At 49.3% G+C, this 27,802-nt stretch overlaps 1 protein-coding gene across 1 annotated transcript in view; it reads right to left on the bottom strand.

Moving 5' to 3' along the window:
* Positions 1 to 27,802, bottom strand: part of SHC3 (SHC adaptor protein 3) — a 133,548-nt gene that overhangs the window by 42,562 nt on the left and 63,184 nt on the right. Inside the window, exons 3-5 of the mRNA XM_058566053.1 lie at positions 8,325 to 8,388; positions 5,837 to 5,956; positions 2,609 to 2,662 (exon numbers count right to left, since the gene is read on the bottom strand). Coding sequence (XP_058422036.1) covers positions 2,609 to 2,662; positions 5,837 to 5,956; positions 8,325 to 8,388 — 238 coding nt within the window. The remainder of the gene's footprint in view (positions 1 to 2,608; positions 2,663 to 5,836; positions 5,957 to 8,324; positions 8,389 to 27,802) is intronic.

The raw sequence follows: 27,802 nt of genomic DNA, 5'->3' as shown, positions 1-27,802 counted from the left end.
GAAAAGAGCAGTCAGGCTAGATGCCTTTGCCCCACTTGAAGCAAATTAATGTCGCATTTGTACACAATGACGTAGGACTGAAGTGTTCGCTTGAATAGGAGGAATCAGTGGAAGGACTGAGTCATCCGGTGGCTGTGGTGGTGGAGAGATGCTGACCTCAAAGACTCCAAGGGCACCGAGGCGGCCAGTTCTGGAGCCACACTGGGGCAGACACGTAGCTTCTGGAAAAATGTATCTATCACAGTAAATTAATATTACTTTGAATGTTGTTGGCTTTACTGTGTTTATCAGTATCCAACTTCCAAATTTGATTGGAGTTTACCGTTCAATGAAAAGTATAAACATAAGGAGTCTGTACTTTATTTTTGTACATATTTGGGTAACAAAATTAATTTGAGTTAACACTAGTGGCATATACAAGGAGATTCTTCTTTTTAAATTCTCACTCCAGTCTGAGAAACTCTGTTCCGGCTCAAAGCTGAGGAAGGAGGGTCAGGAAAGAGATGCGATGTGTCCCTGTCACTCAGATGGTCAAGGGCCGAGCCAGGACACAGTGCTCTGGTGCCAGTATCGATCCTCTTCTGGCACGAGGGGAGTGGATTGCTGTTCAGAACTATGTTCTTGACATCACTCAGGGAGCATACTAAGTTCCAAAGATGGGGCTGCCAGCACCTGTTCTGTATTTATCCCATCTCTGTTCTCACTTCCCAAGAATTTCCGAGCCTGACCATTATTCTGGCATTCTTTTGGTCATCTTTTAATACTGCTAATAACAGTAGATTATAATTATAGTGTGCCTTTTTTTTTTGGAGAAATTAACAGTGTTTTCCAGTCTATCTTACTTGACATTTCAAAATACCATTTTCTCACCACATAAACTGAGGCACAAAGCAATAAGTAGATATACACTTAGCAGCAGAGCAAGGAATAGAACCTAGAATTGTTGGTCTTATTTAAAACATCTATCAACTGTAATGGTTACAAACCAATTTAGAATGGGAACTCATGCACAATGCAATATGCACTGGATTGGTTGAAATGGAAAGTGACAAGGCTCCCTATCCCCTGGTATCAGGACATTTTCTGTATCAGAAAAAAATCAGAAAACATATAAAAGGTTATGAATCACCTTCAGGTTCACTGAATGACTGAATGCTTTCTTTTTTTTTTTTTTTTAATAATGGGGAAATTTGAAAACCGTTCACAGACCTGTGTGCATCCTGGAGAACAAAATAATTTTAACACAAGCCAACGTATCTGGTTCCCATTTTCTAGATGTCTGTATCTCCACTCATAATGTCATCACAAAGACGAGGTTTGAGACAGGTTTCTGAAAGGAGCTCTTGATGCAGGTGAGCAATCTCTCTTCCTGTGATTTTTCAAGCTGGGTTACCTTCCAAATTTAAGAAGCTGTGGTTCTAAGCATCATGCTGAGCAGGCAAGTAGAGAGTCACTGCAAGTTGATTGGAGCCCGATACAGATACAGGTGAAGGGCGAGTACAGACGTGTGTGGGGGCAGCGCAGGTCGGGCACAGGTGTGCACAGACGTACAGACATGATCTTCAGAAACGCACCATGGATGGGTTTAATTATGGGAGACAACAACAAAAACAAAAACTCCACCTGTAAACCACCATTCTTTTATTATAAAAAGACTATTTAACAGCCAAAGGACATCGTCCCAGGATACAGAATAATCTTTTTTAATTGAGTATGTTTAGCTCCAAGAAAAACCCACTCTGTTGCCCTAATTTTTAAATGTTTCTCCGGACTGGTGAAAACTTAACCCAGACCAATGATAAACAGTGTGATAACAGTCTTGGGGGGATCCCTCTTCCCCGTCTCTGCCGGAAAGCGCTGACGGTGTTTTCTCCCCGATGCCCTCTGCGCCTCCCTCCCTGCACAAGCCCAGCGAGTGGCAACAGTGGACGCAGCCAGCGTGCGGGAGCGGCCCGAGCCCTGCCTCCCGTGACCCCGAAGCTGACCCTGGCGCGGCGTCGGAGCACTCCTGACCAGACGCGGGAGCAAATTCCATGGTGAGCCACCCTCTTAACACAAGAAGCAGTGCAAAAAGAACATTCCCATCTGTTCTCGACTCTCTCTCTCTCCTTATCTCTGCAACTCCTTCCCTGTGGGCACAGCAAACCGTTAAAGACGGTGTTAGATTTGGAGAGAAAAATGCCAGTTTCAAATATTTGTGAATAACCAGACTAAGTAAAATCACTGCCTTTGAGTAGACTTAAAATACAAAAACTGAAGACCCAGCGGCGGTCCACTAGGAAAACAGGAACAAAGGAGAGCGTGCAGAGTCACGAGACAAGGACAACCCGCAGCTCTGAAAAACTCGGGAGCTATTTCACGGCCTCTTGAGAACACCACGGCTTCAAGGATTCTTGCCAGCTCTGGCTAACGAAATGGAAGTTAATGGTAGGTCCTTGTCCTGGGTTACCCCTACAAGAATGACAGCCAAGAAGCTCTCACAAGACCAGGAGGGAACCTTTGGCGTCACAATGAACTTCATAGTGTCCTAAGAGGCACAGCTCTGGAGCAGGGCCCCCTCTCAGCATTCCCAACCAGCATGGGAGAAAACGGCGCCAAGGGCACTTACCGGGTCTCCCCCGGAGGCAAAGGAGATGGACTGCATGTGATGGTTCGCTATAATCTGCGGGGCCCAAAACAAGAAACGAGATGTCCGTTAGCACCCTTCCCAGGGCTCAGGAAACCAACTGTCTTTGGCAGGCAATACGAATCAACAAGGTTTCCTGAAAATTAGTAAAACTGGTACCCAATGAAAACAACAATTATAAAAGTAATAACACCTTTTGCAACGTGTCAGCTGCTCATCTAGCCGCTTTGCCAGAATGAGCTCACAGCAGCCCAGTGATGTGGGAACTACCGTAAGCCCAACTTACACATGGGGAGCTGAGGCTCGGAGGAGCCGAGTGGCTTGTTCGAAGTACTACAGCTCTAATGGGCAGAGCTGGGACCGAACACAGGGTGGTCTTAACAACCATGCCTCTTTGAGAAGGAAACAGCCTCACCCATACCCCCAAACATTCCAACTGTGCAGTTCCTGTTTCCAAAGACATAAGGGTCTTCAATGCAGACCCCACAGCTAACGTGGAGGGAAGTGTGGCCGTCCCCCACCTCATCCCATTCGTACCCCGGGCACACAGACCAGAAAGCCTGCATCCCAGATTCCAAATCCCTGCCCCCTCAGGCGCTCATGTCATGTATCAATTTACAAACCAACGAGGACATTCCAAGCTAATTTTAAAATGGGAAATTTCCATTAGCATTATAAACTGCAGCGTACAGGGGAACTCAGTGGACACTGGGTAAATGAGAAGCTGCCCTAAATTTTAAAAAGCTACGTAAGTCTTCCATGCTATTGTTTTCTTTTTAAAGACAATGTAATGACATTGAAGTAAATTTCCGGGGGTGGGAAGAGCACTCTAGTCTCCATCCCAACATAACCAGGGTTATTTCTGCACAGCCCCCTCAGGCCCTTGCTGATGGCCATCAGAATTTACGGAGCCATAATCCTACCAGCCAAGGGATTTTTTTCCAGCCCTGCTCCTGTAAAAGTCGAAGCAACACTATAACTGACTTATAAGGTAAAATAAGGTATTTTGTAATGCCTACTTCAGTTGTTGGCACCTGCAAAACTACTCAGGATCTAGAAAAACCTGAGCATATAAACGAATGACAACAGTGGGGCCAGCTCTGTAGCCTCTAACAGCTGCCCATCACCGCTCTCTGGAATCCAGCCTCTATCCGGGTAACGGGCTCCTGGAGACCAATGAGGATGTGGCATCCCTAAGTGATGGTAAACTATGGCTTCTAAAGTTGTTCATTTTTGCTCATTTAATTTTTTGCTTATAAAGCAGCTCTAAAACCAGGATTTGGAAATGAAAGTGGACACTACGATTTGGGGAAAAAATGGGAATCTTATTTGGTCAACACGATGCTTGACCATTACTGTGTGACTGTATTTCAGCTCTTCTGGTAAGACAGACATTGAAAAAGGAGTAAGAAATTAGAGCTGAGTAACTGAAAACACAAGCTTCTGCTCTGAGGGTGTTTCATCTCGTTCCTTCTCCTTGAGAGCTCGGCAGAGGGGAGCGGGCGCTGTCTCTCTGCTGTCTCTTCGTTGGGAAAGAAGTGTCCAGGCAGGCTTGGTCTTCATTTGCAGCAGCCAGGCCCTAAGCTCGGCCAGACTCCTGCCAAACCTTCCTCAGACTGAGCGCGTGTCGTCCGAGCTGGCGTCCCCATGGCTTCCGAGCCCAGCACTCACTCCCATCCCCCTAAACCAAGGGCAGGACGATGGGAACTGGACACACCCAGCCAGCCCCCAAGCCCAGGACGGAGAGGGCCAACCTCGGTGTCTCATCCTTTCCACTCTTTCTGAGTCTGCTTCTCCTTCTTTTTTGGAGGTGGGGAATGAGGTAAGAGGGGGAATTAGGACATATATCCCACAGAAGTGAGGGCCATGGTCTGAGTATTCCTGGAAACAAAAGGTGCCAAGCCACACAGGACAAGAATGGATATGGTGTGTGAGCACAGAGCTGAGGGGACCCGCTCCGTGAGCTCCCTCGCAGGACGTGGGCCCATGCAACCCGGAGGCCTAGGCAGCCTCAGCCCTGAGACGGCTCCAGGAGAGGCCGAGCCTGTCGAGCGTCCTTAATCCATCACCCAAATGACCAGTTAACCCATCCATTAGAGAAGCCAACGAGAAAAGACACGGGATGAGCCTCCAGTCGAGTGAGGACAAAGCAATGGAGTGGGAAGTGGCACCCAGTGTGTCACAGTGAAGCCCGGACACTGCCTCTCCTTTCTATGCTGGATCTAGAATCTATTCAACATCTCACGCAGGGTCAGGGGAATAAATGAAGTTGAGCGTGCTGCTTGCCTACCTGGGGAAAATGGAAATCAATAACTATGAACATGTATAACAACATGGAGGCAACCCTGGGCATCCTCAGGAACACACTGCCAGTCAAGAAGAGTGGCATTCAGGGGGTCTGTGGATTGCCCATCTTTCTCCATGTAGACACATCCAAATCCCAGCTTACACTGGCAGCAACAGAGGCCCCGGCTGAGCAGAGCAGGTGAAGGAAGGTTACATTCCACAATTCCAACATGGTTTATGAGCATTTTCGCCTCCTTCGGCTTTCAGAACTGCCCTGCTGGTACACAGGACAGCTACGCATACACCCACTTTTCCAGCTGAAGGAACCAACGATCAGAGAAACCTAAAAGACAGACACTGCAGAGAAACCCCACCATCCTAAACAGAATGTGCCTCAATAAACGTCATCGCTGTGCCGCCTCTGTCAGGAGGAAATCTTCCCACACTGCACATGCCACAGGCACAGCACATCGCTTCAAACCCACGACACCATCAGCTGTGGGAGGCTCCAAAATAACGACCCGCTGAGAAAGAAAATACTGCCCATTAAACCACGACATGTCATCCATTTCAAAGAGGATAAAATGCGAAATAAGATGTGGGCTGTGGAACCAATGAGACACGGCACAAAAGAAAACAAAATAGAGCAAGAACGTCGCGGGGAGACTTTTGCACACGCGTACACCTCTTTCCACATTGCAAGTAAAGCAATGACTTCATGCATTATGCTCACAAAAAAGGTAATTTATAGCAGAATTAAAGAGAACCAATTCCATCTATCATTCTGTTGGCGACCCTTGGGAGTGGCCCAAGTTTGTAGACTGGTGAAGATTTTACGCTAGGTGAAGCTGGAAGCGTGCCGCCCTGAGACACCCATCGTGTGGGGGGCTCTGGGCAGGGCAGGGGGCCTGAGCGCCTACAGACCTGCTTCGAGTCGGGTGTCCGCAGGTTCAGGCTGGCGGTGGAGATGGTCAGGGAGATGCTCATCCCCGCAAACTGGAGGTTGCTCTTGCCCAGGATGCTGGACAGCATTTTGCTCGGAGGCTGTGAAATCAAGCAGTGTGATGTTAGCTTTCCACTCACTGGAGCCTCACCGTCGGGGCCTCCACATGGTTCCTATCCGTCACACCCCCAAACCTCCACGTTCCACCCTCATTAGACATGTGAAGACAATTACCCCACGAACGAGCTAGGAGGGTGGGATCCAACACTAACACAAATTCTAGAAAACGCAATATGCGAACTGTAGAACAGCTGATCTGCACACACTGGGATGAGCCCCCTGTGGGGAAGTCAGAGGTGTCAGTGTTCCGGGCAGCTCGTGCCGGGATGCGCCACATGGGGTCACTCGTCAACCTGGGGAAAGTGCCCCAGGGCCCACAGCAATGCAGACTCAGAGACTGTTTTCAGCCCCCCATGAGCCAAACGACTCAGGGCCACACTAAAATGGACCGGCTCCTGGGGCTTATGGGCAACCCCACAGAGTCCTGAGAACGCTCATTGCTGAAGGGATGGAACACAAATCCTTCGGCTGGAACATCCTCCCAGGTCAGCGCTCACATGGATGGTCCAACTAGAATCCGACGGGCCTGGAGCCAGCACAAGGATGGACAGACTTGGTTTGGCTCTGACTGTCGCATCCATCAGCTGCCAGAAACGTCCTTGGCACAGGGACCAATGGACTGCATTTTCCAGCCAGGCGCCTTCTCCTCGGGCACCTGGATGGGCACTGCCGACACCTGTCTCTCTCTGTCCACTGCTGAGCAACTCCCCTTCCTCTTCAGATGAGAACATCACCCTTATGACACGTCAATCAGCACCAGCTCTTAACCACCATGCAATGTTTTTGATTATCCTGCCTGAGCTATTTGAAAACAGAGATGCCTGCTCCCCGGGAAACTCTGATGAAGAATACCTGGGGTGGAGCCCAGAAATTGGCATTGTTTCCACACCTGCACCAGGAGAACTAACCGTGAGAGTACCCCCAAGACTTGCAGGTCGGGCGCCACCTGGCTCTGAAAGAGGAGGTTCCCCACCTCTGTTCTCAGAGGCCCTCCCGGTTCCTCTGTTCAAGAATCTGGAGCCTTGTTGGTGCCCTGCGTCCCCTGTGAGCCGACCAGAACACAGGCTGCACATGGAACCTTCACCCAGAGTTTTCTGCCTGAAACCCAGTCGCCCTGTGGGTGCACGAATGTCCCCAAGCTACGAAGACAGAACCAGCCGGCAGCTCAGGGAGCTGTAGAGGCAAGGCCACAGCCTGCCCCAAACCTCAGCCTCAGGACAGATTCAGGGACTCAGAGGGACGCCCTCCCCACCGTGCGGTCCAGGCACAGAAAGCCCTGAGGGTGGGATTCAGTCATGGGTTTACTAGACAGTCGAGTAAAGAGTTTTCCTGAGCTTTCTGTCATCTGGTTTTATTCCTTCTGGTCCAACCACCTCCAGGACCAAAAGGTGGAGTACAGGGGTTGAACACGCAGGCCCCGGAGCAGGGGGTCTGGGCTGGAGCTCAGCTCTCCCACCTTCTCACATTGTGGGTTCTCATCTGCGTGCCTCAGTTTTTACCATCTGTAAAATGGGGGGGATAGCCAACGGTGTTCTAGAGCTGGCTTGTACCCTCTAACGAGAGAAAACTATTAAGTTTTTAGGACTTTTGTGAGCTGGCTATTAAAAACACTGCTATTAAAAATTGAGTTACATAAACTTACTATTAAATAAATTACATTTTAAAAACAAACAATAAATGCTCAAAACTCATCACTTGGTAATTGTCGCTACATTCGCTATTATCTGTGCTGTTCAGGTTCTTTACGTCCATGGGACCTGGACATGCCATACAGCCGTGTGCTACTGCGCGTCCCTTCCGGACTCCATTGTAGGGGCGTCACGTCAGAGCCTGAAGTCGGCCCTGGTGGAAGTATTTGCGCCACATAAACTGGCAAACACCACAAATCTAGTGCCTCTCGGTGCCCTCCCACCCAGAGCCGGTTTATCAACTTTTACCAGCACACGACGGGGGACACCTACCACGGAGAGTTGCTCGGGTGGAGGGAGTCAATGTCTATAAGGCTTAGGAGAACGCCTGTCCCTGTTCACGTGTCTGTAGTCATCGTCGTCCTTTTTTTCAGGCCCACAGTGAGTAAGCAGGTGTCTCTTTGGGTGGCAGCGAGAGCTAACTGTTCTGTAACCACGTGGTGGAGGGAGGGAACCTAAGCGCTTTCTGTTTTTAAAAGTGACAAGAGCCACTGCGAGTCACCCTCTTTAAGGGACGCCTTTTGGTTCCCCCAGCAAAAAGAAAAAGTGACGAGAGCCAGGCGGCGGAAAAAGGAAACTGAACAATTGTGTGATTGAAGATGCTGAGCAGAAGAGCGGAAAAGTTGAGGAGACGCAGGGAGACGAGAGGCAGGGGACATACCTTTCTCTTCCTGAAGGCTCCCTTGGTGCCAGGGATGGCTTCGCAGACGCGGCTGATGGCTTCCCTGGAGAGGACAGGAGAGGGGTCAGTTCATCGGGTCAACCAGGATGATGTAACCCCGGGACTCCGCGCGTGCACTTCCCAGGGAGAAGGACTGCCGTTATTTCAGCTTAGAACACAGACCCGCCCATTCCGGCGGCTTCCAATTTCTCCTCTAGAAAACAGAACTAGGGAAACACAAAGATCCTCCTAGACCTCTGACTGGCAGCAGCCTGGTTCTTTCTGTGGCGGTGGTTGTATCCTAATGGTATGATATGTATCAATGCCACACTTTTTCTTTTTCATGTTTGGTTAAGATTCCATTCTAGAAAACCCACACCCGGAAATGTGCTCTTCTGGGTGTTGTCCTCCTGGCCGTGGTCGTGGCACAAGGCTCACACCTGACCAAGCCTGCTATCGATGGAGATCCTTGGAAGCACGTCAGAACGTAATTAAGAGAAATTTGGTCATCTGAGTGTTAGGCCCAGGGCCTGCAGTTAGTAAATATCACAAAATCGAGAGGGTTTGAAGGAGGAGAGGAACCCCAGGGGTGTACGAATGAGCTGGAAACGAGGATCTGTGCAGGGCAGGCCCACAGATGAGTGTTTATTGAGTGGCTACTATGTGCTGGGCACCAAAAGGAGGCAAGGGGTATCCCACGTATCAAGGGGGCCTGATGGGAGGACCGACTGTGGAGGGTCTGACACATGGGTCTGCACAGGGCAGGAGAGCACAGGGGCAGGGGAGGCTGCTACCATCCAGATACTGGAGGCTGCGGGCCTAGGGTGTGGAGGACTCGGCTGGGGCAGGCGCTTGGAAGGAAGCACAGCCCAACTTTGGGACCTGGCCTCAGTAAGAAATGACGGGAGATACGCCGAAGGTGGCTCCAGAGTCAGAGCCCAAAAAAGAGCTGGGTGACCTTCCCAACTCCCACACAGGGAACGACAAATGAATAGGAGAACACTGGAAAAAATAAACGAACAGGGATCTGGAGACATGCTGAACCATAAAGAAGATAATGGGTCCTCAGAAACATTCCACTCGCTTTCTCAGCTGAATACTTCTTGAAATTATCTTCCATCATGTAGAAAAATAATTACCATCACAATGCAATGCTTTTAAGAGAAATATGACCTTGTCAAACTAGGTTAGAGACAATTAGGATAAGCTTCACATTTGCCTTTCAATTCATTGTGGAGAGTGGAGAAAGAAACAGTCTTCTCAAAGTTCACATGCCAGAAAACTGCAGACTATGAATCACCATGACTCAGGAAAAGTTTATTTGATGTTTATGCTTAATCATTTATTTTATGATAATATTCTAACTGTGGTTCTATCAAAATGATCATCCAAAGTACTTTCTGAAAGTAAATTCCTTATTGAGGCAGGTCAAGTCGCCTCTTTAGAGAACTATATAAACCTCAGTATCTATATCTTACCTATTTAATTAAAAAAAATTTCGATGCCTTTCTGCACTGTGCTTGGTTATATTAAGTGATATATTTAGCTGAGAAAGCAGCTAAATCTCTATGGTCCCAGCAGGCTAGGAAGACTTTACATCGTGGAAAGTCTCCTGTAGGTCATTCCGTAAATACCCCTCATAAGTATCCGATTTCTTTTCCCATCCGCCGACACGGAAGATAAGAAAAAAAAAAAATCAGTCTTGGATGACAGTTTTCCAAAAGGAAACGTTAAATGTCTACCCTATTGTTTAGTCAGACGCCACCCAGAGCCTGATCTAGTTGGGCCACAAGCTGCTGATGTGTCCCTTCTGGGGGACGGAGTGGAAACGACAAATGAGCATTAAGAACGAGATTGTGCTTAAATTCTCTTTTTCACTACCCTAAGCAGGCTTGCCCAACCACGCTGGCTCTCCGATCCCAGGCTTCCGGCCTCCAAAACTGTAAGCAATAACTTCTGCTGTTTATAAGCCAAAAAAAAAGAGAGAGAGAGAGATGGTGAAAAAGGCTTTGCAAATAATAAACCCACTCTATCAAAGGAGTCCTCCCCAGCGAAGCATGCAAGCATCTCAGGGAACATTCACAGACTCAATCTTTGTCCTCAAAATTTGCAAATTTAAGAAATTCCAGAAATTTCTCAGAGCTCACAGACTCAAGAAAGTCCTAAGGATCCCCCTGTGAGCCAGCCTTTAGACTCCCCAAAGAGGTTTGCAAATCAAGCTGCTTTTCAGAAAAATGTTTTCCCTCCGTTACTGACATGCATTTGTTTCTAATGTTGACATGATAACGTGTGTATGAATTCTCATTTCAACCACGCTGTTGTTTCTATTTCTGTTTGAAATAGAAATGTGACATAACTATTAATAATTGCAATATTTAGATGACTGAAATTAGTAACTTTAACTCCAAAGTCTAATTTTAAATGTAACAATTCTCATTGTCCCTCCTTACCATTTAGCACAGTGCATTTTAATGAGCAGTGTGGTTTCAATTTGTTCATTTAGCAATAACTATTTAGCTTTGTATAATTCCATTCAATCCCAGTTTGAGTCTCAGGTAGCAATTTTGCCCTGTTTTTAATAATAGAGATTGCTTCTTAACATTCTGTTCAGTCTGACCCCATTTCAACATGCCAAACTATGACCTCAGAGCTCAGCTAATATGAAAATGGAATGTTTGGCACCTCCCCGGGCATCTGAAAGTAAGCCAGCCTCAAATGCTAGCCCTCACTTTCTCATGATTTCACCATCTTCCCCCATTCAGTATAAAATTCTCACCATTAGAGTCAGTACTTTCACATTTAATAAGTTTTTCATTGGAATGTACGATTTTAGAACTGGATTCTTTGAAATCACATGGCACCATCTTTCTCCCTACTCACTATCTCATTGCTGCCCGCCAGATCTCCCCAAACACACACACACATTTTACAGACTACAATAAAAAGGAGGACATTTGGGTAATATCTGCACTCACAGGACTATGTTCTAGTAGGGGGAGGGGCAACAAACAAACACATATAATGGCAAAGTGCAATCAATTTCACGAAGAAACACAAAGGAAAGACACGTGGTGAAGAGGATCAGAACACACCACCCTAAATAGACCACTTTGGCATGAGGATTATTCTGAGCTGAAGGCAAATGAGAAACAGCAGAGAAGAAGATATAAGAAAGCTCCCTGGGGCCGGCCCCGTGGCTTAGCGGTTAAGTGCGTGTGCTCCGATACTGGCGGCCCGGGGTTCGGGTCCTGGGCGCGCACGGATGCACCGCTTCTCCGTCCATGCTGAGGCCACATCCCACATACAGCAACTAGAAAGATGTGCAACTATGACATACAACTATCTACTGGGGCTTTGGAGAAAAAAGGAGGAGGATTGGCAATAGATGTTAGCTCAGGGCCGGTCTTCCTCAGCAAAAAAAGGAGGATTAGCATGGATGTTAGCTCAGGGCTGATCTTCCTCCCAAAAAAGAAAAGAAAGAAAGAAGGCTCTCTGCCCTGCCCCTATTTGCCTAAAAGCAAGACATAAATTCGTAAAGGAGTCTCCCTCCCCTCTCCACAGTAAGGACAGAAGTTAATCACCGGAGACAACCGTAGACCCTGACCTGCTCTGAGACACTCCAGAGGGATCTGCACAACAAACCTTGTCACTAGCCCTCATCTTCCATCAGTCCCCCAGGCATTTACCTGCCCACATTGTGCCACCCCGAGACACTCAGAGTCCTTGTCCTGTGTCTCACCGCTTCTGTACAAATTTATTGTTCTTTGGTTAAAATGTTAAATAAGCCCAAATTCTAACCATATCTTTGAGTTACTCATCCCTGAGTTTCCCTGCATGCACGCTCACTGCATGCATTAATCAACTGTTTGTTTTTCTCTTGTTAATCTGTATTTGTCAGTCTAATTTGCTGGGCCCCAGCCAGAGGACATAGGAAGGCAAAGTAAAAAAGTTTTTTCCCCCAGAGTTTTATCCCCTAGAGTGATAATGTGGTAACAATGCATGTCACTGAGGGGAAAGAGTTACTCCGGGAGTGCCTGGGCAGCTATCCAGGAAAAAGTAAGTTGGGTACCTCTCTTGTGCCTTATATGCAAATAAATCCTAGATGGATTGCAAATTTAATTTGTCTGTAAAGAAACCATAAAAGTACTAAAAGAAAACTGAGAAGACTTTTTTTTTTATTATCTTTGAGTGGAGGGATGACGCAAAATCCAGAAACCATAAAAGAAAATATTAACTCACTTAATAGCATAAAAATAAAACTTTATGCACAAGAAAAAATATAGTAACGTTTCACAAAGAAATAATTGTCATAATAGAAGTCATTAAAGAAAACATCAAAAACCCAATGGAAAATGGGCAAAGGATATAAACAGAGTTTACAGGAAAGGAAATACAAATGGCTTTTGAAAATATGAAAAGATTCTTAGCTTTACTCATAACAAGAATACAAATTAAAGCCTATATTAAAATTCCACTTCACAGCCAAAGATTTAAGCTAGATAAGACTTTGCAGGATAGTACTCTGCATCGGTGAGAAGACAGCTTGGCACAGCCTCCATGCGGGCAGGCTGTGTCATATCCATAACAAAACAGAAGACGCACAGACCCTGCTCCCACAGTTCTACTTATGGGAATGCACCCTCTAAATACACTCTGAGTCAGGCCAGCAACACCACCGGTGATTGCAGCAAGGTCTTTAGTAGACTGATGGGAAACAATCAACGTCTATCGTAGGGGCCAGTTCAGTAGATTATGGTACCTCCACAAAACTGACCGCCAACATGGCATTGTTGATGGCGCCCTGTGCCCTCTCACCTCCCCTTTCCTCCTCAGCTCCCTCCAGGCCAGCTCTTGTTCCCACAAGCTGCCCCTTCCATGGCACCAAATCGAGGGGCAATCTGCTGCCCTCACTCCCTGGACACACTTGCTTTTCTAGACCCCACGCTCCTCCTACGTCCTCTGCCCTCCTGGGTGATCAGTCCTGGTCAGTTTCTTGCCTTCTCGGTGATGCAGCCTCTAAATCGTGGAGAGCCCAGGGCTCTGTCCCCCCCACCTCCTCTCTGTCCTCTGTGTGATCTCAATGAGTGGCCGTGTGGGGTACAATCCGAGAATGAGGTCACTGCCCCCAACTCCTTCTGTCTAAATCCACTGGGGGGGCCCAGTTCCTCCCTGGCGTGGATGAGGCCCCTTATCTAGGCCGCTCATTTTCAGACAAGAAAATGTCCTCATTCACTTACAACCTACCCCATTTTCCTATTTTCAGTAATAAAAACGCGCAGTCCCAGCACAACAGTAAAAGCCCTGAACATTATTCAAGGTTAGGGCTCTCCTCCCCCGTCTCTTAGAGCTGCCCAGGGCTGAAAACCTCCAGGTGGCCAAGCAAGGAAGGGGTCTCCAACCTCTAGGCCGCAGCTTCTGACCCTTGGCTGGGGTGGATGTGTGTGGGAGGTAGACATGGAGAAGTCGGTGGGCACACAGCCCCTTCCCTCACAGTCATGCCCCTTACTTCCTTGAAGGCTCCTCCCCTGGGAATAGCTGGGTGTCCGTGCCATGAAACGGACAGCGTCTGTTCTTCATCCGCCCCCTCCCAGCATCCATGCTCATTGGGTGGCTCCAGCCTCTTGCTGCTGACACGGCTCCAATCTTTAGCAGAAAGCCCTCTGGGGAGGGACCAGGGGGTCACAGCCCACAGAGGGTGCCCCCTGCCCCCAGCACCTTTGCCTGGCCATCAGCAGGAAGCAGTTTCTCTCCAAATACACCCATTTCTGCTGCAGGTTTCACTGGCGTGAGTCCATCGGTCCACTGGGCCCCCCAGACCCTGGGTGAGTTGTGCAAAAGCCTGTGTTGTCTCCCCAAAGCCCCTCACTCTGTCTGAAGCAAGAGGGAACCACCCGCCCCTCCCATGGGGGGTGTGGGGCTCAGGGGGCACCTGACTGTGTACGGAGAAATCCTCTCCATAATTCCCAACCTCATCCTGTCACACCTTCCAGGTGGGTGCTGGACACCCCGTCTCGTCTTCCCAGGCTCTTTGTGGGTGATCCCGCACCGTAGCCCCTCAGGACAGCTGGAGCCGTGTCCCCCGGACCACAGCTAAATGGAGACAGAGTCCCATGTCACTCTGCGGCTACCTCCATCCACTCCTGCCTGAAGGGGCTTATCGTCTCTGGCTCTGGAGGCCTCACTCGTCTTTATCTCAAGTCTCAGCATCCTCCGAGTGCCAGGATTTCACGGACAGTCACAACAGCCATCTGATAGCTCCACATCACTGTCTTAAAGCTTCTTGGACTCAAGGTTTTCAAACTTTTCAAGCCTTGATTGTCCCCACCAGAAACATTCCCCCCTCATCTTCCCAGGGCAGAAACAGGGCCACAGTCCTGTGCCCCACCCCACACCCAGGAGCTGTCCTTGATCCTCCATCACAGCCCTGACTGCCGTGGAGAAGGCAAGACAGTCCGTGTTCCCAGGAAACCTTCAGAGCAGCGGAGGAGAAGGACGACGCGTGGAACAGTCTAGAGAAGACAACCGCCAGAGCACCTTGTGTGCTACTGATTACTAGAGAGCAATCCCACCTTTCGGAGAGACGAGAGGGCAGGTACACCTGGCCAACCAAGGAGCCTCAGTGCAAAAGGGGCCGGAGACCAAGGGGTGGTGGAAGACCTTATGAGAAGATGCAAACTGGAACCCAGACCAGAAAGGAGCAGGGAGGGATGTGGAGGTGCGAGGAGCGGCAGTGGGTGTGCTGGGCAGTGGCGGGCTGGGGCCGGATTTGCAGGGAGCCGTGATAAAGAGGCGCACGAGTTTAGAATTCAGACTCGGGTCGGGGACGCCCTCAGGGAGGCACTGAGGAGCAGGAAACGACAGAGGCCTCTTCAGTAGGTCTGATAATGATAGAACTGGAACCGAACGGACATGAATCTGGCAGCGGTGTGCCGGGCACAGGGAGGGCTGAGAGACAGCAGGCAGGGAGACCAGCCCAGACTTCGGTGGCGACAGCGACAATGAAGAGAGGAGCACTTGGAGAAGAAACCCGCAGGCCTGCCTGACTGGGAAGTGTACACCATTGACGCTGAGGATGGGGTCAGAGGTGGCTCACTCTCTCCGTGGGGACCGCCTCTCTCCCTTCCCAAGGACACAGGAAAGCGGGTCATAATCTCCATCCTGAGGCCATGAGACACGGGGGGAGACGTCTGAGAGCCAGACAGCCAGCAAGGACGGAGCCAGGGGGAGGCCAGCTGGGGCGAGAGGGCACACAGGAGCCCAGAGCCAGCAGTGGGCCACCTAGAGCAAACGGCTCCTCCCAGTCCTGTCCACAGGAAGCAGACCACAATTCCCCGGCGCCTGCAGTCTGAAGCATCCAGGTATCCCCAAACCACGCGGCCAGTGTGCAGAGTTCAACGTTCAGTTCAGGCATCAAAAATACTTCAATTTCTAAAAAGTAACTTCACCAGAATGGGCTGAAACCGCTTAAATCTTCCAACAACACGTATGTTGCAAGCACAACCAGAGCCACGAACTTCAAGATCTGTGCGCCGCTTGAGAAATCGGTGAGACGCCAAAGCAGCTTCCGTCAGTGTTTGTCACTGCGGAGCCTCCCAGGCCATCATCAACCCAATGCCTCGGAGACACGTACCCCGTAGGTGTACATAAATAAATGATTATTAAACAGATGCAAAAAAAATAGTATCTTGTAAGTTCACATAAAAACCCAATAGGAAAGTAGAAAAGAGATTCCTCCATCGTGAAAGGTATCCCACAAAATGAAAGATAAGCCCTTGCTAAGAATGTCCAGACCAGAGGACAGCCCGCCGAGACAGTAGTGAAGCTAATAGTCTTTGTGGTTTAAATACCTAACTTTAAACTTCACCCAAGGTCACAGCGGTGTCACCGACATCTTTGACAGATCAGGGACTCACTTCATTCTTCTGAACACTTTCACTGACTCTTCTTTTTCCCTTTTAAATTCTAACCCAGTTAGAAAAAGTCTTCTGCTCCCAACTCAACTGCTTCACGACGCTGATCAGCCAGTCAAAGAGAGAAAGTCCACCCTGCAGTTGCTTTCCCAGGCAGGCGCAATTGTATAAATGAGCCAAGTTCTCAGGCACTCAGGATGGGTCCTCCCAGCTGCGCTGCGCTCCAGGCAAGACGGTGCTGCTGCCTTCAGAGGCCACCGGGGGCTGAACGCGGCCATCCAAGGCAGCGCGGCATCCACAGACCCGTGGAAACACGCGCGTGTCTGTCTTCACTGCCCGATTTTAAGAGTCACTTATCTTTTTGGAGAGATGCATATTCTGAGATCAAATACCGCAAGGTTTAACAAACCCAATTCCACTGAAGTCTGCTTCCCCTAGCAAAGCAGGAGTACAGGGGAAGCAAGCACACTTGCCCCCAAAGTCTCTGACCCTTTGGACACACACACCAAAAACAACGGGGGACCAGGGCTGGCCAGTGCGCTGGGCCCTGTTCTATGTGCTCTCAAGGTATGGCCTCACGTAGTCCTCACACACCTGGAAGGCAGGACCACGTATACCAGTTTTATAGTGGAGGAAACGGAGGCACAAAGGAGTTGATCAGCAGGCCCGAGATCACACAGCCAGCAAGTGACCGAGCGCTGGGAGCCAGGAGGTTGGGGCACTGATGCCACGAACCCATAGCTACAAAGCCAGGCCAAGCAGGAGGTCCACAGAGAAGGCGCTTTTTCTGAGCTCCAACCTGCAGACCTCAAAGGAGCCCCGCCGCACATTCCCCAACAAGGCCCCCACAGCGGGACTTAGGATCTTAGATCCCTACAGTCACAGAGCCACATGAGGCCTTTGAAATCCTCGATGCCAACGCTAACCCACCTGGAGCCGGAAGGGTGCACATCGTGGGGGCCCTGGGGGCCAGATACCAGGGCCGTAACGTCCAAATCTGCCGTGAGCGGATAGACAAACAGTGTTAACCCTGCTCAGCAGTGAGAAGGAGCCGTCGATGGACACACGCCAACATGAACGAGTCTTAACACAAAATCAGAGTGCCGCCGCCCTGTGACATTTATCTAGGACCTGCAGGAAATGCAAATCAATCCAGAGAGCCACTGGCACGTGGGTGGACTGGGGGCTACAGGAAGCGGAGGGGCTGCTGCAAGCCCCCCGGGGAGACAGCCGGGTCCAGAATTTCCCACGATGTCCCCGAGGCTCAGGGCAGGCCTCCACCGCAGTCTCTCTTTGGCTCTAGTCTTGACCAAGCCGCATAAACCCGGACCAAACACCTGCTCTCCCTCAGAGTCCTGCGTTCACGTCACTCTGTGCAGTGGCGGCTGAATCCCCTGGCTGCCCCTCTACCCTGGGCGGCTCAGACACCCAGGCCGTCCTGCTCCTGTGCCGTGCTCTCTAACGCCCAGGAGCCCAGGGTGCACTTCCTAACGAGATCTCTCCTTTTAGGATCCTTCGGGCGGATAGGTGCAGGTCTCCGAGGCGGCAGCTAAAAATAGGCGCAGACAACAGGAGGATTTCGAATGCAGCCCTGTTTAACAGTCCCGTGCAACACACACCTATCCTCTGTAATGATTTTCTGTATATTGTGATGTTTTGATATCTTTCAAAACCTTTCCAGCTGGGGAGAGACCACCCCTCTGGGCCTGCCTTAGCCAATCCTTAGAGACAGCAAAGGGCCCTGCCTGGACCATGCCCACGTAAACCAACCACTCCAGAGCCACGCCTCCTCTGCCCAACCTGTGCACCCAGAAGGCAACATCCTCTGCTTTAATCATCCCAGGACTGGTGCCAGGCAACCAGGCACCACCCCTACAGCTCAGAGCCCACAGAATTATTCAAACCAGCCAGTCATAAGTGTTCACCCGGCCCTGCCTTGTCTTTCCTGCAGAAACCCCAGCAAAGGCTCTGGCCTGGGTTTTCCCCCGTCCTCTTCCTCCTGCCCACACTGGTGCTTCCCCACACGGCCCTGCATGGTGTGCTGTCCCTCCTGTCTCTAGGACCCGGGAGTATGATAACCTGTGTTTTCCTGAGCCTCTCCTGTGTCTCTCTCGTGGCCACACTTGACTGACCGTCACATAAAAGAATACAAAACAGGGGCCTAATTGGTTTCCATTAAGTTTTAGAGAAAGAAAAAAAGGGTTCGATCTTTCCACGATTAACTGTGTATTGGTGAACATTCCTGAAATATTTTCATTAAAAATCTTAAGGAAAAAACAAGCAAGTTCCTCCATTTCTCTGCTGTCCTCAGGCTCCAGATTCTGGGTTTGCCCCGTCTGAGGAGAGATGGGTCAGAAGTGGAGAATACACAGCACTATCCATAATAAGGGAAAGGAGAACCAGGCTTTCCACAGCCCCGTCTGCCATGTCCTCGTGGACAGAAGCGCTCCTGTAGCTGGGATGGAGGGGGCTGCTCAGGTTTTGTGTGTCCTGTCGGGTCTGCTTCCAGCATGGTCCACACCTAGGAGCTCCATTTCCCGACTGGGGAAACTATCCCCAGGACAGGCAGGGCTTGGGGAGGGCGGTGCAGAGGGGTCGCCTCACAGGCTCTCCCTCTCTCCACCCAGATCCCTCATGTCTAGACCCCCAAAGAAACAAGATCAAAAATGGTAAACCACAGTCCATGTTACCAACGTGGGGACAAAAGAGACTTGGGGCCACAGCACATATTGCCCTCTGGGGGTGATGAAATGGTTTCTGTTTTTATGCCTGACCTGTGTGTTAAATTCCTGTACACTTAGATAAAATTGGGCCCTGACCCCTAGGCTTTGCTCCTCACAAAGCCAAGCTGAAAATTACAAACCTAATGCTTAGGCTGTTATTTGTCTTCTAAGTGACTACATTTTGGGTGTCAAACATTCAGCGTCCACTCAGGAATTTGGCGCATATTTAGGATTGGGGGGTTTGGTAAGTCCTGGAAAATCCCATCATTACGGACTCCCTATTTTGGCCAATATTTTCCCCCTAAATCTGAAACCAAGAGCGTTTCGATCACTGCACCAAACACCTCTACTTTCTGACTTTCATTAAAAGAAGATTTGCAGGAACATGACGTGAAATGTTCAGTCAGCAAACTGCCAGGAGCCCACGGCACGAGGGGCACGATGGGCTGGACGGCGGGCAGGCGGGGCAGGCCTTTGCTCTGTGTAAATCAGCCTCGCACAAGCCTTTCCCGGGGCTCAAACCCACGGGAGGGGAGTCTGGACCCACCTCCCAAAGACACACGCTGACTTTCCAAAACAAGGGCGCGGGGCTCCATCCATCCTCAAGGCGTTAGTTACAGAAATGCCTTCCGAATCCCTGCACCCTCAGCCCTGGTGAGGGACAGACACACGCCTTCCTTCCTTCCTCTGGGTCCTGGACCCGCAGGGATTCACAGGGTGGGGGTTAGTGGCCCCTGGGTGAATTCCGACCCCCACCTGAGCCCTGTGTGCGAGAAGGGTTAGCAACCAGACCTACCTCATCGGCTCTCTGCAAGGATTAAAAGAGATCACCTATGAGTCCACACGGCCTCTTAACACTAACAGTACCTGGCATGGGGCAAACACAATAACCATCAATGTGAGCACCGTCAGTGTCCAGATCAAAAAAGCACTTCTTCTGAACTGGAAGCAGAGCTTCAATCGATGGAGGCATGTGGACCGATCCTAAAATTGATTACGTATATATAACTACACACATATGCACATACACACATACATGCATATATAGAGACAGGGACGGAGACAGACAGAGAGAACTGTAAAGTCCTGATAGCTAATTCTGGCTCTGACACGACGTACATTCACATTGACCATAATCTATTCATTTACAGACATATGGTCCCAAGAAACATATGGTCTCTGGAAAATTACAGGAAAATAAGTAGATCCACGTGTAAGCATGAGCCACTGAACAGTCCATTTTTGGAAGCGTTTAACAGTTTTATTTTTATCCTCATGTGCCAGAGACTGTGTTGAGGGGCTGTGGGCATGAGATCTCCTGCTGCTCTCCTGCACGGGTTCCGTGTGCACGCGCACGCCTGTCCATGCACGCCGACACACGTGCGTGCAAGCGGCTCCAGATGTTCTTGGCTGCGGTGCACAAACCCTCAAACCCCCAGGAGGTCAATGGTAGAAGCAGAATTAAAACCGATTATCCTGTTTTCCAACCCAGGAGACTTCGACCACGTCAACACGTGACGGTAAAATGGTCGTCAGTGAGCACAGCAAACGCCAGAGGCTCCTTCCCCAGGGAAGCCACATCGCGTTCCCCTATTCCTGAGGTAGAAGAACAGCTCGCCTCAGCGCGGTTGTCTCCAGCACTGGCCATAGGGTTAGGGGTAGTGAAAAGGAAATACTCTGAGATGCATCACGGCAAATGCCGCCGCCATCAAGTGGCTCGCGGGGGAGGGCTGGGTGGAGCTCACACAGCCTTGGCCTCGCAGCGCCTTGGGGGCCGTCAGCCGGCCCCCCCCACCCCGCTCCTGGGGGCATCTCAGCCAGCTCCCCCTCTCCTGCTCCTGGGGTCCCTCAGCCGGGTCCCCCTTCCGGCTCTCCGGGCAGCTGCTGGGGGTCAGAGAGGAGGGGCCCAGGGAGCCCCATCGTCAGAGAAGGGAGGGAGAGCCAGCAGCTCCCCACACTCCCACCTCTCTCGGTGGTCACGTTACTGGTCCAAAGATGTCCTTCCTTCTGTCACCGTTTTATTAACAATAAGACACCACAGATTAGTATATAAACTACTCTAGAAGACAAGCAACATGGAACCATGGGAGAAGCCAGAGTACCAACTCCCAGACACAAATACTCCATGGACACAATGGGTCTGTTTTCTTCACAACGACGTTTAATGTCAGAGAGAGGGCGACAACGCCGTCAGTCAAAAGGGTGATCAGCAGACCCTGGGGGACAAGACGGGGGAGGACACTGGGATGTGGGGCAGGCGGGAGGAGATGAGCAGGCGGACACCCAGCAGAGGTGTGGACCCAACGGAGAACTGGAGACTCTGGAGGAGTGCGGGGTCAGCACCGGTGGGCCTGCAGAGGGCGAGGGGCTCCCGGGTCGCCAGGCAGCCCCCGCAAGTCCCGTAGAAAGTGCCTTTCCATGAGCGCACCCGGGAGGTACGCTCTCTGCGAGGCAAGAGAGAAAAGTCCGGCGTGACTCCTCCCCAGCTGTGAGTGTGCTCACCGTGTCCCTGCAGTGGGGCCACGCGTTCTCCTGGTCCATGACACACATGGCTCCCTTTCCTCATCACGAGGTCTGTTCACTTCAGGCTGTTCTGGGTGGAGAGTCCCCTTCTCAGTCCTCATGTCTGACTTTCCATCCATATTTATCTGCTTCTACAGACCGTGAAAGAAAGTCCCTCTGATTGCATCTGGGGAGGAGAAAGGGCAAGAGGGACAAGTGGGGGCCTGAGTGGAACATTAGAAGACACGGAATAAACCTGCAGAGAACTATGTAGGCGGTTGCCGTGTGTAAAGGTAATCCTCTTTTACCGGGCACGGCCAGATGGGACGGGGAGTGTGACTCCCCGGCAGTTTTGGCAGGCTGTCTATTGAGGGGATCAGAGCCCAGGGTGGGCAAGGCCACACCTGCCACATGTTTGCGTCCGTGATGGAGGGGAAGGCTTCCCCAGGAGGTGAGGCACACGGGGCCTTGGAGGCTGGGGAGGTTTGAGCAACGGGAGGGAAGGAGAGACATAGAAATGATGAGAAGGGAGGTCAGGCCCACATGGACCAGGAGGTGCCCAGGGGCAGCTACAGAGGACAGAGGGATGGTCCCAAGCAGGACCCACATGGGGAACCAAGAAAACAGGCAAGAAACGCACATAGATGGTGTCATGAACGCTGGCAGAGATTATGTTGTTGAAGAGACGTAAGGGAGAAAAAACTACCAGGTACTAAGATGAGAGTTTGGTAATGGGGAGAGAAACAAGCATCTTTTCCCTCTAACAGCAGTGAGCACATAGAAATGGAAATGTTGGGATGAAGGGTGGGGAGCCCCATGCACATCAAGGCCAAAACTGTGCAAGACATGGGACAGGGTAGTGAGGCACGGCCTGCGTGGGGACAAGCGTAGATGTCACTGAAGGACATGAGCAAGATCCCACAAATGGAAACTCGTGCCAGGTCTCAGACACAAAGACACAATATCATGAAATGTAAATTTCCCCAAGCAATAAGTTAATTTGATTATAATTGTAATCCTAGTGAAATCTCTTTGCTCTGAACGATACGGTGTTAGAATGCACAAGAAAGTTCAAAACCTGGGAAGAAATTTTTCAGAACCACAAGGAAGACCAGCAAGACGTGACACCTCCTACCAGATCAGAAACACGACCACAAGGTCAGAGCCAAGGTCAGAGCCACAAGTTATGGGCACACGGAAAACAGATCCAGCAGGGGCCCGAAACAGCGCCCAGAAACAGCCACGCGTATAAGGGAACCTAATAGATGACAGGTGGCATTTCAACTCAATGGGGATCTCTGATTTGGGGACAGCTGGCTCTTTTATTACAGGTGGAATAAAAATCTGAATGTAAAAGGTAAAGTAAATAAAAATATTAGAAAATCATCAGTATAACTTCACTGTGAAGGAGATACTCAAGACAGGAGAACTGCAGTCATAAAGGAACCTCTGAGAGATGCTCTCTAATAAAAAAGATAATTATATTGCAAAATATTTCCAGCACATATAAAATGTGCAAAAATTGTGCAATCCCACAAATTGATGAGAAAATAAAGACCCCAATAGAAAAATGGGCAAGTGATGTAAACAGGTAATTCATTAAGAAGGAAATGAAATCAGCCAGCAGATGTGTGACAAGGTGCCCTTTATGGCACAAAAACCTCAAAGGAAAACAACAGCAACATTGTTTTGACCATTAAACTGGTCAAAATTAACGACATTAAGGCCCAGTGTTGCAAAGTGCTGAAGAAAGGGCCGCTTCCGTAAGGGCTCGTATTGGGGTGAACTTCAGAAGTGAGCCTGCCGCCCCTCCAAGGAGGCCCACGGAGACCGGGGCTCCAGCCAGGAGGACGGAGGCCACGTGTGCTTGCCGCTTCGCCCAGCAAAACATAACAAAAATGGGATTAGTCAATTATGTTATCGTATAGCCTTATGATTTACAGCTATAAACAAAAAGGAGTTAGACCCAAATCAACTGATCTGCTCATGGAGAAGGCAAGTTGTGGAGTAATGGGTGTGGTATGATTCCCATTCTTAACAGAAAGAGGGGGAGTTCCTATGTGTGTGGTGTGTGCAGTGAGATGTGTGTGTGGGGTGTGTGTGTGTGGTGTGTGTGTGTGGTGTGTGTAGTGAGATGTCTGGTGTGTGATGTGTGTGTTGTGGTACACATGTATGGTGTGTGGTGTGTATGTGTGGTGTGTGTAGAGTGTGTGTGTGTGAGGGGTGTGGTGTGAGTGTGGTGTGCGTGTATGGTATGTATGTGTGGTGTGTGTGGGTGTGTGTGCATGAATGAAAAAAGATGTGGTAACCTGTTACCTCACCTCCAGTAGGTGTGATTGGAACAGGAAGAAACTTTATCTTTTCTTTCTCTACTTCTGTATTGATTGACTCGTTACAATAAGCATCTATTGTTTTAATTAAAATTTTAAAAAGAAAAATATATTTTAAAAATAGAACAGGAAAAGAGTCCGTGTTGCCACAGGCATCAGTACTTCATTCTTCATTGCTGAGTGGTAGTTACAGCGTCTGTTCATCTGTTCGCTGGTTGGGTGACGACTGGGCTGTCTCTGGCTCAGTCTGTTAGGGATAACGCTGCTGTGAGCATTGACATACTGCTGGCTTGTGGTTCTATTGCTGGGTGGCACAGTAAATTTACATTTAACTTGATGATAAACCACCCAGCTGTTTTCCAAAGTGCTGGGCCATTTTGCAGCCCTGTCAGCAATGACACACAATGCCATGGGTGCCTCTCAAAGCATCGTGCTGAATGAAGGAAGGCAGACACAAAAGACCTCATTTAGCATGATTCCATTTATGTGGAATTCTAGAAAAGGCAAAATTATAATGCCAGAAAGTATGACAGTCGCCTGGGGCAGATTTGGGGATGGGTGTCGACTGCAAAAGGCACGGGGAATTTGTGCGGGGATAGAAATGTTCTATATCTTCTTTGTGGTGGTAAGTAAATGACTATACAATTGCCAACACTCATCAAACTGAACACTTAAAATGGGTAGATTTTTGGGGCCGGCCCGGTGGCGCAAGCGGTTAAGTGCGCGCGCTCCGCTGCGGCGGCCCGGGGTTCGCTGGTTCGGATCCCGGGCGCGCACTGACGCACTGCTTGGTAAGCCATGTTGTGGCGGCGTCCCATATAAAGTGGAGGAAGATAGGCACCGATGCTAGCCCAGGGCCGTCTTCCTCAGCAAAAAAAAAAAAAATAAGAGGAGGATTGGCGGATGTTAGCTCAGGGCTGATCTCCTCACCAAAAAAAAAAAAAAAAAATGGGTAGATTTTATTTATGTAAATCAGACCTCAACAAAGCTAAGGGAAAATTTATAGTCACAAAAAATATTTTTAAATGAAACAAGAAACATAGCCTACCCTTTGACCCACGAGTGCATACCGAGGTATATAGCCAAGAGGATGCATGCACACTTTCCCCGGACACACACAAGAGTGTGCATAGCAGCTTTATGGTGTCACAGTCACTGGGTACAGCTCAGAGTAAAAAAGAACAGACTAGTGGGGCAGGCAACAGCAAGAATGAAGGTGGCACACTAAAGGACAAGGGAAAGAAAAAAGGCAGGCAGAGGATCCATGGTCCCCTCCCACTTATGAGAAGTCCAAGAACTGGTGAGAGGGTCTCCACCAGTTCTCCAAGAACTGGCTTGGGAGGGCACAGGGTCCTTCCAGGATCTGGAGATGGTCTAAGTCTCGACTTGGGTGACAGGACGTGGTACAGGCATGTGTAAAATCCCAGTGAGCCTTCCACACAGGATTTGTGCACTCTACCGGAGGAATGTCATACTCAACAAATTCATTCTTAGAAACAAAAACAAGAATAAAAACGAAAACAAGAAAACTAGCCGGAAAGACTGGGCTGTAATCTGTTATGCCATGAGGAGCCATCACAACTTTTGAAGCTAGAGATCAGCATGATGAAGGTCATTTCGGAACAGCAATGTGGAATTTTTAAGGAAAAACCGGGCAAATTCTCAGCAGACCGGTGTAAAGTGAATCACGGTGGTGAAGAATCTCAGGGAGGAGGCTGAGGTGGGAGGGAAGGAAGGAGGGAACCCAAGAGGCATTTCCAACAAGGGCACACACAATTTGAAGACGATTCTGTGCCTGGTGACAGGGCTGGGTCGTTGCCGAGGTAGGAAGGTTGTAAAAGTGATGATAATAGCCACAACTGACGTTTATGGAGTGTTTACTAAGTGTTGGCCCGTTCTACGACTTTGAGGGTAGCAATCTTTTGCTATGGTGGAAATCATCATGATTCCCATTCGACAGGTGAGAACCTAACACCAGAGAGGTCCTGTGGCCTATCCGAGGTCACACAGCTGGAAGGTGGGGGTGGAGAGTGGATCTAGTTTGGAGCATCAGCCCTGCATGCTGGAAGGAAGATGATGAGTTCAGTCCGGGTCACCTGGCATTAGAGTCACGAGCAGACACTCACTACCTACAAGGAGATCAATGTGAACTCACAAGCAAAGGGACTCCAGGATAAAAAAGCAAAACACTATACAAGTGCAAATGACCATGCCTGATAAAGCCACGGCAAGATACCACGTCAACCCACTAGGATGACTATTATAAAAAACGAAAAAACAGACAATAGTAGGTGTTGGCAAGGATGTGGAGAAATAGGAACCCTGATGCACTGTTGGTGGGGATGTAAAACAGTGCAGCTACTGTGGGAAATGGTATGGAATTTCCCCCCAAAATTAAACACAGAATGACCATATGATCCAGCAATTCTCCTTCTGCATATATACTCAAAAAGGAACTGAAAGCAGGGACTCAAACAGGTATTTATACACCCATGTTCACAGCCGCATTATTCACAACAGCCAAAAGGTGGAAGCAACCCAAGTGTCCATTGACCAGAGGAATGGATAAACAAAATGTGGAATACATATACCGTGGAATATTATTCAGCCTTAAAAAGGAAGGAAATTCTGACACCTGCTACAGCACGGATGTAGATTGAGGACATTATGCTCAGCGAAGTAAGCCAGTCACAAAAGGACAAATACCATACGACTCTACATATACGAGATTCCTAGAGTGGTCAAATCCATAGAGACATAAAGTAGAATGGTGGGTGCCAGGGACTGGGAGAGCGGATGGGGAGTGAGTGTTTAATGGGGACAGAGTTTCAGTTTGGGACGGTGAGAAAGTTCTGGAGATGGTGATGATTGTACAAGAGTGTGAATTAAGAGTACTTAATTCCACTGGACTGTACACTTAAAAATAGTTAAAATGGTAGGTTTTATGTTATGTATATTTTACCACAATAAAAAAAAAAAGTAGCAATTAAGTAGAAGCCAAAAACCAACCACTGCTGTCAGAGCCAGACCCCGCAGGCTGTGTTCTCCATCCCCAGGGCCTGGCAACAGTAAGTCTCCCACCTACGGGCTACACCACTGGCCACGACTGACCGCCTGAGACTGATATTGATTTTAATCCCTTCCTTCCTTCTGGGCCTAATTAAACCTTCAGTATTTCCTGTCAAACGCATCATCCTTTTTTGATGCATTCTTATGCCTATAATGATGGAATTCCTGCCTGAGGCTATAAACAACTGAGCTCAGGCCCTTTCACACCTAAATGTTCATCTTCCTCTCGTGGGACACCCTTCAGCACAGGGTGCTGTGCTCCGCCAGCTATTAAAAGGCTTTGTGGGCGCCTGGCCACATGTCAGACGGCGCTGCCTCAGATGTAAACAAACCACAGCAAAGAAATAATAAACAACATGTATTTAGGCACATACATTTCAGAGGATCAGATTCTACTCTACTGTACTCAATAATGCTGAATTTGGACGAGAGTCATATTCAGATGAAAACAAGAATTTAGCCAAACACACGAAATATTCCCCACTAAGAAGTGGGCATGAGATGATTCTCGATTCCTGAGAACCGGGACATCGTTACTCGCCTGTGTCCTGGGTTCAAGAACCCCGAGACCATGAGGCAGCCCCGTCCCATCCACCCCCAAGTGGGGTCTCTGCTCTGACTCAGCTCCCCCAAACGTGAAGGGTGGAGTGAACTTTCACTGATACAGAGCGACGCGAGATTGGAGGGGGTGACCTAGAGATAATATTCGCACATAACATAAAACTAAATTAACATGAACCTGGTTACTGAAGATTACATTTAAGAAAAAACTTTGCATGAAGTGTGATTGCAACTATGTGAAAGACTAAGGGAAGACTTCTCCTTCCCTTTTTTCATACTTTGCTTTCTAAAATGTCTCTAGTGAGCATGCATGTAGCAGGAACAGTTGTGTGCGTTCTCCCAGGAGCAGCGGGGGATGCTCTTCTATTCACACAAGAGAAAGG

Source organism: Diceros bicornis, chromosome 22 (genome assembly GCF_020826845.1).
Source record: "Diceros bicornis minor isolate mBicDic1 chromosome 22, mDicBic1.mat.cur, whole genome shotgun sequence".
Lineage (NCBI taxonomy): Eukaryota > Metazoa > Chordata > Mammalia > Perissodactyla > Rhinocerotidae > Diceros > Diceros bicornis.
Note: the sequence above shows the minus strand (reverse complement) of the source record. Positions and strands in the feature narration are given on the sequence as shown.